Source organism: Oncorhynchus kisutch, linkage group LG24 (genome assembly GCF_002021735.2).
Source record: "Oncorhynchus kisutch isolate 150728-3 linkage group LG24, Okis_V2, whole genome shotgun sequence".
In the NCBI taxonomy this organism is placed as follows: domain Eukaryota; kingdom Metazoa; phylum Chordata; class Actinopteri; order Salmoniformes; family Salmonidae; genus Oncorhynchus; species Oncorhynchus kisutch.
In genome coordinates, this window is record NC_034197.2 from 40895844 (window position 1) to 40910229 (window position 14386).

The following is a 14386-nucleotide window of genomic DNA, read 5'->3' on the forward strand; positions in this document are numbered from 1 at the left end:
ATGACATCACAATACCCCCATAATGACATCACAATACCCCATAATGACATCACAATACCCCATAATGACATCACAATACTCCATAATGTCATCACAATACTCCATAATGTCATTCACAATACTCCATAATGTCATCACAATACCCCATAATGACATCACAATACCCCATAATGACATCACAATAACATCACAATACCCCATAATGACATCACAATACCCCATAATGACATCACAATACCCCATAATGACATCACAATACCCCATAATGACATCACAATACCCCATAATGACATCACAATACCCCATAATGACATCACAATACCCCATAATGACCTCACAATACCCCAATGAATGACATCACAATACCCCACAATACCCCATAATGACATCACAATACCCCGTAATGACATCACAATACCCCATAATGACATTCACAATACCCCATAATGACATCACAATACCCCCATAATGACCTCACCATACCCCATAATGACATCACAATACCCCACAATACCCCATAATGACATCACAATACCCCCATAATGACATCACAATACCCCATAATGACATCACAATTACCCAATAATGACATCACAATACCCCATAATGGACATCACAATACCCCATAATGACATCACAATACCCCATAATGTCATCACAATACTCCATAATGTCATCACAATACTCCATAATGTCATCACAATAACCCCATAATGAACATCACAATACCCCATAATGACATCACCAATAACATCACAATACCCCATAATGACATCACAATACCCCATAATGACATCACAATACCCCATAATGACATCACAATACCCCATAATGACATCACAATACCCCCATAATGACATCCACAATACCCCACAATACCAATGACTCACAATACCCCGTAATGACATCACAATACCCCATAATGACTCACAATACCCCATAATGACATCACAATACCCCTAATGACATCACAATACCCGCATAATGACATCACAATACCCCATAATGACATCACAATACCCCATATGACATCACATATACCCCTAATGACATCACAATCCCCATAATGACATCACAATACCCCATAATGACATCACAATCACCCATAATGACATCACCCCTAATGACCTCACAATACCCCATATGCACTCACAATACACCACAATACCCCATAATGACATCACAATACCACCCCGTAATGACATCCACAATACCCCAGAATGACCTCACCCTACCCATAATGACATCACCAATACCTCCACAATACCCATAATGACATCACAATACCCCATAATGACATCACAATACCCCATAATGACATCACATACCCATAATGACATCACAATACCCCATAATGACATCACAATACCCCATAATGACATCACAATACCCCATAATGACATCACATACTCCATAATGTCATCACAATACTCCATAATGTCATCACAATACTCCATAATGTCATCACAATACCCCATAATGACATCACAATACCCCATAATGACATCACAATAACATCACAATACCCCATAATGACATCACAATACCCCATAATGACATCACAATACCCCATAATGACATCACAATACCCCATAATGACATCACAATACCCCATAATGACATCACAATACCCATAATGACATCACAATACCCCATAATGACATCACAATACCCCATAATGACATCACAATACCCCACAATACCCCATAATGACATCACAATACCCCGTAATGACATCACAATACCCCATAATGACATCACAATACCCCATAATGACATCACAATACCCCATAATGACAAAGCAAAAACAGGTTTTTTTTATGTTTGCAAATCTTCTTTTTTTTATAAAAAAAAATGAAATACCATTAATTACATAAGTATTCAGACTCTTCGCTTTGAGACTCGAAATTGAGCTCAGGTGCATCTTGTTTCCATTGATCATCCTTTGAGATGTTTCTACAACTTGATTGAAGTTCACCTGTGGTAAATTCAATTGATTGGACATGATTTGGGAAGGCACACACCTGTCTATATAAAAGGTCCCACAGTTGACAGTGCATGTCAGAACAAAAACCAGGTCATGAGGTTGAAGGAATTATGGGGATTGTGTCGAGGGACAGATCTGGGGAAGGGTACCAAAAAATGTCTGCAGCATTAAAGGTCCTGAAGAACATAGTGGCCTCTTCATTCCTAAATGGAAGAAGTTTGGAACCACCAAGACTCTTCCTAGAGCTGGCCGCCCGGCCAAACTGAGCAATCGGGGTAGAAGGGCCTTGGTCAGGGAGGTGACCAAATACCTGATGGTCTCTTTGACAGATCTCCAGAGTTACTCTGTTGAGATGGGAGAACCTTCCAGAAGGACAACCATCTCTGCTGCGCTCCAATAGTCAGGGGCCAGTGGCCAGACGGAAGCCACTTCTGTAAAAGGCACATGACAGCCCGCATGGAGTTTGCCAAAAGGCACCTACAGGACTCAGACCATGGTCTGATGAAACCAAGATTGAACTCTTTGGCCTGAATGCCAAGCGTCATGTTTGGAGGAAACCTGACACCATCCCTACAGTACGGTGAAGCATGGTGGGTGGCAGCATCATGCTGTGGGGATGTTTTTCAGAGGCAGGGACTGGGAGACTAGTCAGGATCGAGGAAAAGATGAATGGAGAAAGGTACAGAGATTCTTGATGAAAATCTGCTCCAGAGCGCTCAGGACCTTAGGCTGGGGCGAAGGTTCGCCTTCCAGCAGGACAACGACCCTCTGCACACAGCCAAGACAATGCAGGAGTGGCTTCAGGACAAGTCTCTAAATTACCTTGAGTGGCCCAGCCAGAGCCTGGACTTAAACCCGGTCGAAAATCTCTGGAGAGAACTGAAAATAGCTGCACAGCGAAGCTGCCCATTCAACCTGACAGAGCTTGAAAGGATCTGCAGAGAAGAATGGGAGAAACTCCCCAAATACAGGTGTGCCAAGCTTGTAGCGTCATACCCAAGAAGACTCGAGGCTGTAATCGCTGCCAAAGGTGCTTCAACAAAGTACTGAGTAAAGGGTCTGAATACTAATGTAAATGTAATATGTTTTATTTTAATACATTTGTGAATACAACAGTTTTTGCTTTGTCATTATGGGGTATTGTGATGTCATTATGGGGTATTGTGATGTCATTATGGGGTATTGTGATGTCATTATGGGGTATTGTGTGGGAAAACGAGGGGGGGGGGGGACTATTGAATTAATTTTAGAATAAGGCTGTAATGTAACAAAATGTGGAAAAAGTCAAGGGGTCTGAATATTTTCCAAATGCACTGTATATTGTCAAATCACAAAGTATGATTTTCAGGAAGGATATTTATGGATGGAGTTTTTTTCTGGATCTGAAATGTTGCTGGACATGGCAGTGGGCGTGGCCATTGGCTCGGTCGCCAACCAAACATTTTTAGAAGCCCTCTTCTTGGCCAGGGAGACCAAATGTTGCTGTTTTAAAGCTAACTGCCGGGAATTCTACACATTTTGTAATTTGGCGGAGAGAAAATCTCACATGCTTCGTAAACAACAGGTAGACTAACATAAAATGCGTACTTGCGGGTCCTTTTCCAACAGTGTAGAGTTGAAGATAAAAAAAATATAAAAATGTAATAATAATAAAATATTTGCAGTTTTAAAGCTAAACATTTTGCCATGGCTTATGCTGTGTTCATATGCTGTCTGAGTGACTCAAACATTCTAACAAAAATCAATGGGGGCCCCCTGCTATGACAGAAATCAATGGGGACCCCATGCTATGACAGAAATCAATGGGGACCCCATGCTATGACAGAAATCAATGGGGACCCCCTGCTATGACAGAAATCAATGGGGGCCCCCTGCTATGACAGAAATCAATGGGGACCCCCTGCTATGACAGAAATCAATGGGGACCCCATGCTATGACAGAAATCAATGGGGGCCCCCTGCTATGAGAAATCAATGGGGGCCCCCTGCTATGACAGAAATCAATGGGGGCCCCTGCTATGACAGAAATCCTCCTGAATGCATCATTTAAAAGCCATAATCGTGGATCTAATATTGATGTATTAAGGTCGTTTCAGGGTTGCAGTGACAAACATTTTGAGGATGGATATTTCTAATATTGATTTCTTTAATTAGGAAGCAACAGTCAGCAACAGTCCATTAGGAAGCAACAGTCCATTAGGAAGCAACAGTCAGCAACAGTCCATTAGGAAGCAACAGTCAGCAACAGTCCATTAGGAAGCAACAGTCAGCAACAGTCCATTAGGAAGCAACAGTCAGCAACAGTCCATTAGGAAGCAACAGTCAGCAACAGACCAGTAGGAAGCAACAGTCAGCCTCTTGCAGTGAGTCAGGAAATCAATTTAAAACACAGTAGAGTCATTAAGTCATTGTTCTCCAGGTCTGTTCAGGGCTGCCGTCCCCAGCGGGGCCTCTACTGGTATCTATGAAGCTCTGGAGCTCCGTGACAACGACAAGACGCGCTACCTGGGCAAAGGTACACTTTTTGATTTTCCCAATGTCCTTATAGTACAAAGTCACCCTTCTTACATTGTAAAAAAATGTTCTGTTACATTTTTTTCTTTCCTTTTCCATCTTCATCCTTCCTTTCTGACACTTCATCAATCTTTCCTCCTCCTGTCAGGGGTGAAAAGGGCTGTTAAATATATCAATGAGTTCTTGGCCCCAGCTCTGTGTAACCAGGTAAATGAACAGTGTGAAGGAGGAACAGGAGTAAGACACTGAAATGAACTGGAGTTGATTACTTTTGAGTGGGTTTGCTTTGATTTGGACAACTAACTGACCTCTGTCGCAGGCATTCACAGACGATCACAGATCTGCTAAACCGTTATTACCCAGACAGCAATAGGGTGACTATAACGGACATCCCTATTCAAGTCAGCGTTCCAAGATGGGTGGATTTAACCGGCGGGCATTTTGTCATTCTATTTCTGCGACTACCCCCCATGATCCCAATAGTTTGACGTTTGTTTAACCAGCCTAGTTGCTGCCACCCAAAGCAGCTAGTCTTAGCGAGAGCTCTGTGATCGTCTGGTAATGCCTGCTGCTGCTGCTGCATGGTCTACTTATCCCTGGGTCGTGACGCTTTGCTTGTCCCCTCTGCAGGTGTCTCAAAAGCCGTTGATCATATCAATAAAACTATTGCACCTGCGCTTGTACGGCAGGTAGGAACATTCACTGTTTGACTAACATTGACAACGTTGTGCTAGTGTCGAGTCAGAGTTGCAAAGAGTTTTTCAGTGCGAGATGGAATAGTCACGGCAGTATGTTTGTTATGCAGTAGATTGCTAAACACGGTCCTGACTGAAGACAATTGAGTCAAAGTGGTAAGTTATCTCTATGTAGTATGTATTAATAGTATCTTTGCATTTTTTTGTCTGTTATGTTTATCGCTTGAGTTGTTGTAGAAATACAGCACTGTACTTTGATCACTGTCAATATGATTACTGTCCTTGAGCACAGTGACTGTCACTGCAGAGCGCCAAAGATCTCTTCACCTAACCTGCCTAGTAACACCTCAAGATGCTGTGTGTAGTCTATACTAGTGAACCATAAACGTCCGTCAAGCCTGGTGTTTTGAGCTAACCTGTTTGAACTTTGAACTAACCTTTTTTGTCTGTTTTGTCAGTTCCTCTCATTTCTAATGACTGGTGTGTTGTTCTGTGTCTGTTCTGTCCTGTTGTTCAGGATGTCAGCGTCCTGGAGCAGGAGAAGGTTGACCAGCTGATGCTGGACATGGATGGCACAGAGAACAAGTGTAAGTTGAGGAAACATTTTACTTAGAGCCTGCAGGTATAAGGCTTTATAACTTGGTAGTAACATGTTAACACGGCAGGGTAGCCTAGTGGTTAGAGTGTAGAGGTGGCAGGGTAGCCTAGTGGTTAGAGTGTAGAGGTGGCAGGGTAGCCTAGTGGTTAGAGTGTAGAGGCGGCAGGGTAGCCTAGTGGTTAGAGTGTAGAGGAGGCAGGGTAGCCTAGTGGTTAGAGTGTAGAGGTGGCAGGGTAGCCTAGTGGTTAGAGTGTAGAGGGGGCAGGTAGCCTAGTGGTTAGAGTGTAGAGGAGGCAGGTAGCCTAGTGGTTAGAGAGTAGAGGTGGCAGGGTAGCCTAGTGGTTAGAGTGTAGAGGTGGCAGGGTAGCCTAGTGGTTAGAGGGGAGGGGCGGCAGGTAGCCTAGTGGTTAGAGTGTAGAGGCGGCAGGGTAGCCTAGTGGTTAGAGTGTAGAGGCGGCAGGTAGCCTAGTGGTTAGAGAGTAGAGGTGGCAGGGTAGCCTAGTGGTTAGAGTGTAGAGGTGGCAGGGTAGCCTAGTGGTTAGAGTGTAGAGGCGGCAGGGTAGCCTAGTGGTTAGAGTGTAGAGGCGGCAGGGTAGCCTAGTGGTTAGAGTGTAGAGGCGGCAGGGTAGCCTAGTGGTTAGAGTGTAGAGGCGGCAGGGTAGCCTAGTGGTTAGAGTGTAGAGGCGGCAGGGTAGCCTAGTGGTTAGAGTGTAGAGGCGGCAGGGTAGCCTAGTGGTTAGAGTGTAGAGGCGGCAGGGTAGCCTAGTGGTTAGAGAGTAGAGGCGGCAGGGTAGCCTAGTGGTTAGAGTGTAGAGGCGGCAGGGTAGCCTAGTGGTTAGAGTGTAGAGGCGGCAGGGTAGCCTAGTGGTTAGAGTGTAGAGGCGGCAGGGTAGCCTAGTGGTTAGAGTGTAGAGGCGGCAGGGTAGCCTAGTGGTTAGAGTGTAGAGGCGGCAGGGTAGCCTAGTGGTTAGAGTGTAGAGGCGGCAGGGTAGCCTAGTGGTTAGAGTGTAGAGGCGGCAGGGTAGCCTAGTGGTTAGAGTGTAGAGGAGGCAGGGTAGCCTAGTGGTTAGAGTGTAGAGGAGGCAGGGTAGCCTAGTGGTTAGAGTGTAGAGGAGGCAGGTAGCCTAGTGGTTAGAGTGTAGAGGCGGCAGGGTAGCCTAGTGGTTAGAGTGTAGAGGTGGCAGGTAGCCTAGTGGTTAGAGTGTAGAGGCGGCAGGGTAGCCTAGTGGTTAGAGTGTAGAGGAGGCAGGTATCCTAGTGGTTAGAGTGTAGAGGCGGCAGGTAGCCTAGTGGTTAGAGTGTAGAGGCGGCAGGGTAGACTAGTGGTTAGAGTGTAGAGGTGGCAGGGTAGCCTAGTGGTTAGAGTGTAGAGGAGGCAGGGTAGCCTAGTGGTTAGAGTGTAGAGGTGGCAGGTAGCCTAGTGGTTAGAGTGTAGAGGAGGCAGGGTAGCCTAGTGGTTAGAGTGTAGAGGTGGCAGGTAGCCTAGTGGTTAGAGTGTAGAGGAGGCAGGGTAGCCTAGTGGTTAGAGTGTAGAGGAGGCAGGGTAGCCTAGTGGTTAGAGTGTAGAGGAGGCAGGTAGCCTAGTGGTTAGAGTGTAGAGGTGGCAGGTAGCCTAGTGGTTAGAGTGTAGAGGAGGCAGGGTAGCCTAGTGGTTAGAGTGTAGAGGAGGCAGGGTAGCCTAGTGGTTAGAGTGTAGAGGAGGCAGGTAGCCTAGTGGTTAGAGTGTAGAGGTGGCAGGTAGCCTAGTGGTTAGAGTGTAGAGGCGGCAGGGTAGCCTAGTGGTTAGAGTGTAGAGGAGGCAGGTAGCCTAGTGGTTAGAGTGTAGAGGCGGCAGGGTAGCCTAGTGGTTAGAGTGTAGAGGTGGCAGGGTAGCCTAGTGGTTAGAGTGTAGAGGAGGCAGGTAGCCTAGTGGTTAGAGTGTAGAGGCGGCAGGGTAGCCTAGTGGTTAGAGTGTAGAGGCGGCAGGGTAGCCTAGTGGTTAGAGTGTAGAGGAGGCAGGGTAGCCTAGTGGTTAGAGTGTAGAGGCGGCAGGTAGCCTAGTGGTTAGAGTGTAGAGGCGGCAGGGTAGCCTAGTGGTTAGAGTGTAGAGGCGGCAGGGTAGCCTAGTGGTTAGAGTGTAGAGGCGGCAGGGTAGCCTAGTGGTTAGAGTGTAGAGGCGGCAGGGTAGCCTAGCGGTTAGAGTGTTGGACTAGTAACCGGAAGGTTGCAAGTTCAAATCCCCTTGTTGACAAGGTACAAATCTGTCGTTCTGCCCCTGAACAGGCAGTTACCCCACTGTTCCTAGGCCGTCATTGAAAATAAGAATCTGTTCTTAACTGACTTGCTTAGTTAAATAAAGGTCTAAAAAATAAAATGAAGGCATAAGTGATAGTTGGGTGATGGATGCCTAGCGAACCGTATGTCCCACTTTAAACAATTGATAAAGGCTGATTAGAGCAGTCACTAAGTCTTTACGAGCACTACGTGGATGGTTCTACGTGGATGGTTCTACGTGGATGGTTCTACGTGGATGGTTCTACGTGGATGGTTCTACGTGGATGGTTCTACGTGGATGGTTCTACGTGGATGGTTCTACGTGGATGGTTCTACGTGGATGGTTCTACGTGGATGGTTCTACGTGGATGGTTCTACGTGGATGGTTCTACGTGGATGGTTCTACGTGGATGGTTCTCATTTCATTTAGATGAAAATGGTAGCTGCTTCTCTTGGCTTATTTATTAGTTGTGAATATTCAGCAGGCAGAGCAAAAAGTTAAGGTTAAGCATAGGGACTGATAAGTTAGGGTTAGGGACTGATAGGTTAGGGTTAGGGACTGATAGGTTAGGGACTGATAGGTTAGGGACTGATAGGTTAGGGACTGATAGGTTAGGGACTGATAGGTTAGGGTTAGGGACTGATGTGTTAGGGACTAATAGGTTAGGGTTAGGGACTGATGGTTTAGGGACTAATAGGTTAGGGTTAGGGACTAATAGGTTAGGGTTAGGGACTAATAGGTTAGGGTTAGGGACTAATAGGTTAGGGTTAGGGACTGATGGTTTAGGGACTAATAGGTTAGGGTTAGGGACTAATAGGTTAGGGTTAGGAACTAATAGGTTAGGGACTGATGGGTTAGGGACTAATAGGTTAGTGTTATGGACTGATAGGTTAGGGACTGATAGGTTAGGGTTAGGGACTGATGTGTTAGGGACTAATAGGTTAGGGTTAGGGACTGATAGGTTAGGGTTAGGGACTGATAGGTTAGGGACTGATGGGTTAGGGATAGGGACTGATGGGTTAGGGACTGATGGGTTAGGGACTGATAGGTTAGGGTTAGGGACTAATAGGTTAGGGACTGATAGGTTAGGGACTGATGGGTTAGGGTTAGGGACTAATAGGTTAGGGTTAGGGACTGATAGGTTAGGGACTAATAGGTTAGGGTTAGGGACTGATAGGTTAGGGACTAATAGGTTAGGGTTAGGGACTAATAGGTTAGGGACTAATAGGTTAGGGACTAATAGGTTAGGGTTAGGGACTGATAGGTTAGGGACTAATAGGTTAGGGTTAGGGACTGATAGGTTAGGGACTAATAGGTTAGGGTTAGGGACTGATAGGTTAGGGACTAATAGGTTAGGGTTAGGGACTGATAGGTTAGGGACTAATAGGTTAGGGTTAGGGACTGATAGGTTAGGGTTACATCTAGATGTAGAAATGGTGAGCTGCCGGCTGTACACTGCCTTATTCATTCACAGCATTGAGTTACCATGGAGATTCTGGTTACACATTGCATATACAGCATTGAGTTACCATGGAGATTCTGGTTACACATTACATATACAGCATTGAGTTACCATGGAGATTCTGGTTACACATTACACAGCATTGAGTTACCATGGAGATTCTGGTTACACATTACATATACAGCATTGAGTTACCATGGAGATTCTGGTTACACATTACATATACAGCACACCAGTGTACTAGGTCCCCAAATAGGCTTTTGTTGTCCCCTTGAAGAGAATAGAATACAGTAAAGAGAATAGAAGCTGTTTATAGAAAAGAGAATAGAAGCTGTTTATAGAAAAGAGAATAGAAGCTGTATACAGAAAAGAGAATAGAAGCTGTATACAGAAAAGAGAATAGAAGCTGTATACAGAAAAGAGAATAGAAGCTGTTTATAGAAAAGAGAATAGAAGCTGTATACAGAAAAGAGAATAGAAGCTGTATACAGAAAATAGAATAGAAGCTGTTTATAGAAAAGAGAATAGAAGCTGTTTATAGAAAAGAGAATAGAAGCTGTTTATAGAAAAGAGAATAAAAGCTGTTTATAGAAAAGAGAATAGAAGCTGTTTATAGAAAAGAGAGTAGAAGCTGTATACAGAAAAGAGAATAGAAGCTGTATACAGAAAAGAGAATAGAAGCTGTTTATAGAAAAGAGAATAGAAGCTGTATACAGAAAAGAGAATAGAAGCTGTATACAGAAAAGAGAATAGAAGCTGTATACAGAAAAGAGAATAGAAGCTGTATACAGAAAAGAGAATAGAAGCTGTATACAGAAAAGAGAATAGAAGCTGTATACAGAAAAGAGAATAGAAGCTGTATACAGAAAAGAGAATAGAAGCTGTTTATAGAAAAGAGAATAGAAGCTGTATACAGAAAAGAGAATAGAAGCTGTTTATAGAAAAGAGAATAGAAGCTGTATACAGAAAAGAGAATAGAAGCTGTTTATAGAAAAGAGAATAGAAGCTGTTTATAGAAAAGAGAATAGAAGCTGTTTATAGAAAAGAGAATAGAAGCTGTTTATAGAAAAGAGAATAGAAGCTGTTTATAGAAAAGAGAATAGAAGCTGTTTATAGAAAAGAGAATAGAAGCTGTTTATAGAAAAGAGAATAGAAGCTGTATACAGAAAAGAGAATAGAAGCTGTTTATAGAAAAGAGAATAGAAGCTGTTTATAGAAAAGAGAATAGAAGCTGTATACAGAAAAGAGAATAGAAGCTGTATACAGAAAAGAGAATAGAAGCTGTATACAGAAAAGAGAATAGAAGCTGTATACAGAAAAGAGAATAGAAGCTGTATACAGAAAAGAGAATAGAAGCTGTATACAGAAAAGAGAATAGAAGCTGTATACAGAAAAGAGAGAATAGAAGCTGTTTATAGAAAAGAGAATAGAAGCTGTATACAGAAAAGAGAATAGAAGCTGTATACAGAAAAGAGAATAGAAGCTGTTTATAGAAAAGAGAATAGAAGCTGTATACAGAAAAGAGAATAGAAGCTGTATACAGAAAAGAGAATAGAAGCTGTTTATAGAAAAGAGAATAGAAGCTGTATACAGAAAATAGAATAGAAGCTGTTTATAGAAAAGAGAATAGAAGCTGTATACAGAAAAGAGAATAGAAGCTGTTTATAGAAAAGAGAATAGAAGCTGTATACAGAAAAGAGAATAGAAGCTGTTTATAGAAAAGAGAATAGAAGCTGTTTATAGAAAAGAGAATAGAAGCTGTATATAGAAAAGAGAATAGAAGCTGTTTATAGAAAAGAGAATAGAAGCTGTTTATAGAAAAGAGAATAGAAGCTGTATACAGAAAAGAGAATAGAAGCTGTTTACAGAAAAGAGAATAGAAGCTGTATACAGAAAATAGAATAGAAGCTGTTTATAGAAAATAGAATAGAAGCTGTATACAGAAAATAGAATAGAAGCTGTTTATAGAAAATAGAATAGAAGCTGTATACAGAAAATAGAATAGAAGCTGTATACAGAAAATAGAATAGAAGCTGTTTATAGAAAATAGAATAGAAGCTGTATACAGAAAATAGAATAGAAGCTGTATACAGAAAATAGAATAGAAGCTGTTTATAGAAAAGAGAATAGAAGCTGTTTATAGAAAAGAGAATAGAAGCTGTATACAGAAAAGAGAATAGAAGCTGTTTATAGAAAATAGAATAGAAGCTGTATACAGAAAAGAGAATAGAAGCTGTTTATAGAAAATAGAATAGAAGCTGTATACAGAAAATAGAATAGAAGCTGTTTATAGAAAATAGAATAGAAGCTGTATACAGAAAATAGAATAGAAGCTGTATACAGAAAATAGAATAGAAGCTGTTTATAGAAAATAGAATAGAAGCTGTATACAGAAAATAGAATAGAAGCTGTTTATAGAAAATCACTGTATTGGCTGTTAAATCTTAATTTAGGGTGCCAGCTATTAATTATGATAACAGTCATTCACAATAGACTACTGGCTCTCTTTTGGTTCCCCCCTCAGCTAAGTTTGGTACCAAGGGTTAGGGTGAAGTTTAGTCATGGGGTTGGTAGACATGGGGTTGGTACTCTGCCAGGAACCACTTTTTAAAACCAAAGATGAGAGGAGTAAGAGGCAGAAAAGGGCTGTATGGGCACTTACCTCCTCCCCCCCCCCCCCCCTCCCCCCCAGCTAAGTTTGGTGCCAACGCCATCCTGGGCGTGTCCCTGGCTGTGTGCAAGGCCGGTGCTGCTGAGAAAGGTGTCCCCCTGTACCGTCACATCGCTGACCTCGCTGGAAACCCCGACGTCATCCTACCCGTCCCCGTAAGCCTGTGTTTAGATTGTATATTTATGTGACTGACTTTGGCTCGGATCTCAGTCTCCTGCTACCAATAACGTTAGTCCTCCGAGCTAAAGCCTAGGCACTGGGCTCGGGGAGTTAACACAACTCTACAGGTTTCAGACAACGTTACTCATCACCCCATAGTTGTAAATGAGAACGTGTTCTCAACTGGCCTACCTGGTTAAATAAAAGGTGAAATAAAATAAACAAACAAAATAGTGGTTCACTCAATGACCTCTTATATTTACAACATGACTTGACTTGACGTTACCTGTAATTACAGAGCCACCTCTTATATTTACAACATGACGTTACCTGTAATTACAGAGCCACCTCTTATATTTACAACATGACGTTACCTGTAATTACAGAGCCACCTCTTATATTTACAACATGACGTTACCTGTAATTACAGAGCCACCTCTTATATTTACAACATTACATGACGTTAACTGTAATTACAGAGCCACCTCTTATATTTACAACATGACGTTACCTGTAATTACAGAGCTACCTCTTATATTTACAACATGACTTTACCTGTAATTACAGAGCCACCTCTTATATTTACAACATTACATGACGTTAACTGTAATTACAGAGCCACCTCTTATATTTACAACATGACGTTACCTGTAATTACAGAGCCACCTCTTATATTTACAACAAGACGTTAACTGTAATTACAGAGCCACCTCTTATATTTACAACATGACGTTAACTGTAATTACAGAGCCACCTCTTATATTTACAACATGACGTTACCTGTAATTACAGAGCCACCTCTTATATTTACAACATGACTTGACGTTAACTGTAATTAGAAACTTAAGCTCAAACCTCTGTTGTCTCCGTCCAAGGCCTTCAACGTGATCAACGGAGGATCCCACGCAGGCAACAAGCTGGCCATGCAGGAGTTCATGATCCTCCCTGTAGGAGCCAGCACCTTCAAGGAGGCCATGAGGATCGGAGCCGAGGTCTACCACAACCTGAAGAACGTCATCAAGAAGAAGTATGGCCAGGACGCCACTAACGTGGGAGACGAGGGAGGCTTCGCCCCAAACATCTTGGAAAACAAGGAAGGTAAGAGAGAGAAAGAGGGCTAGAGGGCTTGAGGGATGGAGGGGTTGAGAGAGGGAGGGGGGAGAGGAAGGGGTAAAGGGGTTGAGAGGGAGGGGTAGAGAATGGGAGAGATGGGTTGAGAGAAGGTAGGAGGGGTTGAGAGAGGGCAAATGGAGGAATACCACCAATGTAGAAGACAAGGGAGGCTTCTCCCCCAACATCCTGGAGAACAAGGACGGGGAGAGACCATGAGCGTCAGTCAGTTAACCAATCAGTTAACCAGTCAGTCAGTTAATCAGTCAGTCAGATTGACAGTCAGTCAGACAGTCAGTCGGATGTGACAGTCAGTCGGATGTATAGCCCTTTTCAAAGCATCAGTTGTCCCAAGCTGCAACAGGAACACCTTTCTTTTCCCAAGACAAGACCAGCAATATGGCACCACTGCAGCTTCACTTCAGTTGGATAATGAGTAGTGCTGCTAACATTATTTCCTTACACTTCTGTGCCTTATAGCTGAGAGGGAATGTCCACTGAGTTCCCATCTCCACCCCCCCCCAGTCCCCATCTCCACCTCCGCCCAGTCCCCATCTCCAGTCCCCATCTCCACCTCCGCCCAGTCCCCATCTCCACCTCCCCCCAGTCCCCATCTCCAGTCCCCATCTCCACCTCCCCCCAGTCCCCATCTCCAGTCCCCATCTCCACCTCCCCCCAGTCCCCTTCTCCAGTCCCCATCTCCTCCTCCCTCCAGTCCCCATCTCCTCCTCCCCCCAGTCCCCATCTCCACCTCCCCCAGTCCCCATCTCCACCTCCCCCAGTCCCCATCTCCACCTCCCCCAGTCCCCATCTCCACCTCCCCCAGTCCCCATCTCCAGTCCCCATCTCCAGTCCCCATCTCCACCTCCCCCCAGTTCCCATCTCCAGTCCCCATCTCCACCTCCGCCCAGTCCCCATCTCCACCTCCGCCCAGTC

The 14386-nt window shown here is 43.7% G+C and overlaps 1 protein-coding gene across 2 annotated transcripts in view; it reads left to right on the forward strand.

Annotated features, from left to right (window-relative positions):
- The window catches only part of LOC109884890 (alpha-enolase), a 39699-nt gene that overhangs the window by 18688 nt on the left and 6625 nt on the right, over positions 1-14386 (forward strand). The window contains exons 3-7 of one of the 2 annotated variants that reach the window (XM_031804422.1): positions 4407-4502; positions 5132-5190; positions 5714-5783; positions 12203-12336; positions 13216-13438. In XM_031804422.1, coding sequence (XP_031660282.1) covers positions 4407-4502; positions 5132-5190; positions 5714-5783; positions 12203-12336; positions 13216-13438 — 582 coding nt within the window. Of the gene's footprint in view, positions 1-4406; positions 4503-4649; positions 4709-5131; positions 5191-5713; positions 5784-12202; positions 12337-13215; positions 13439-14386 lie in introns of both variants that reach the window. The other variant, XM_031804423.1, reaches the window with a different exon arrangement.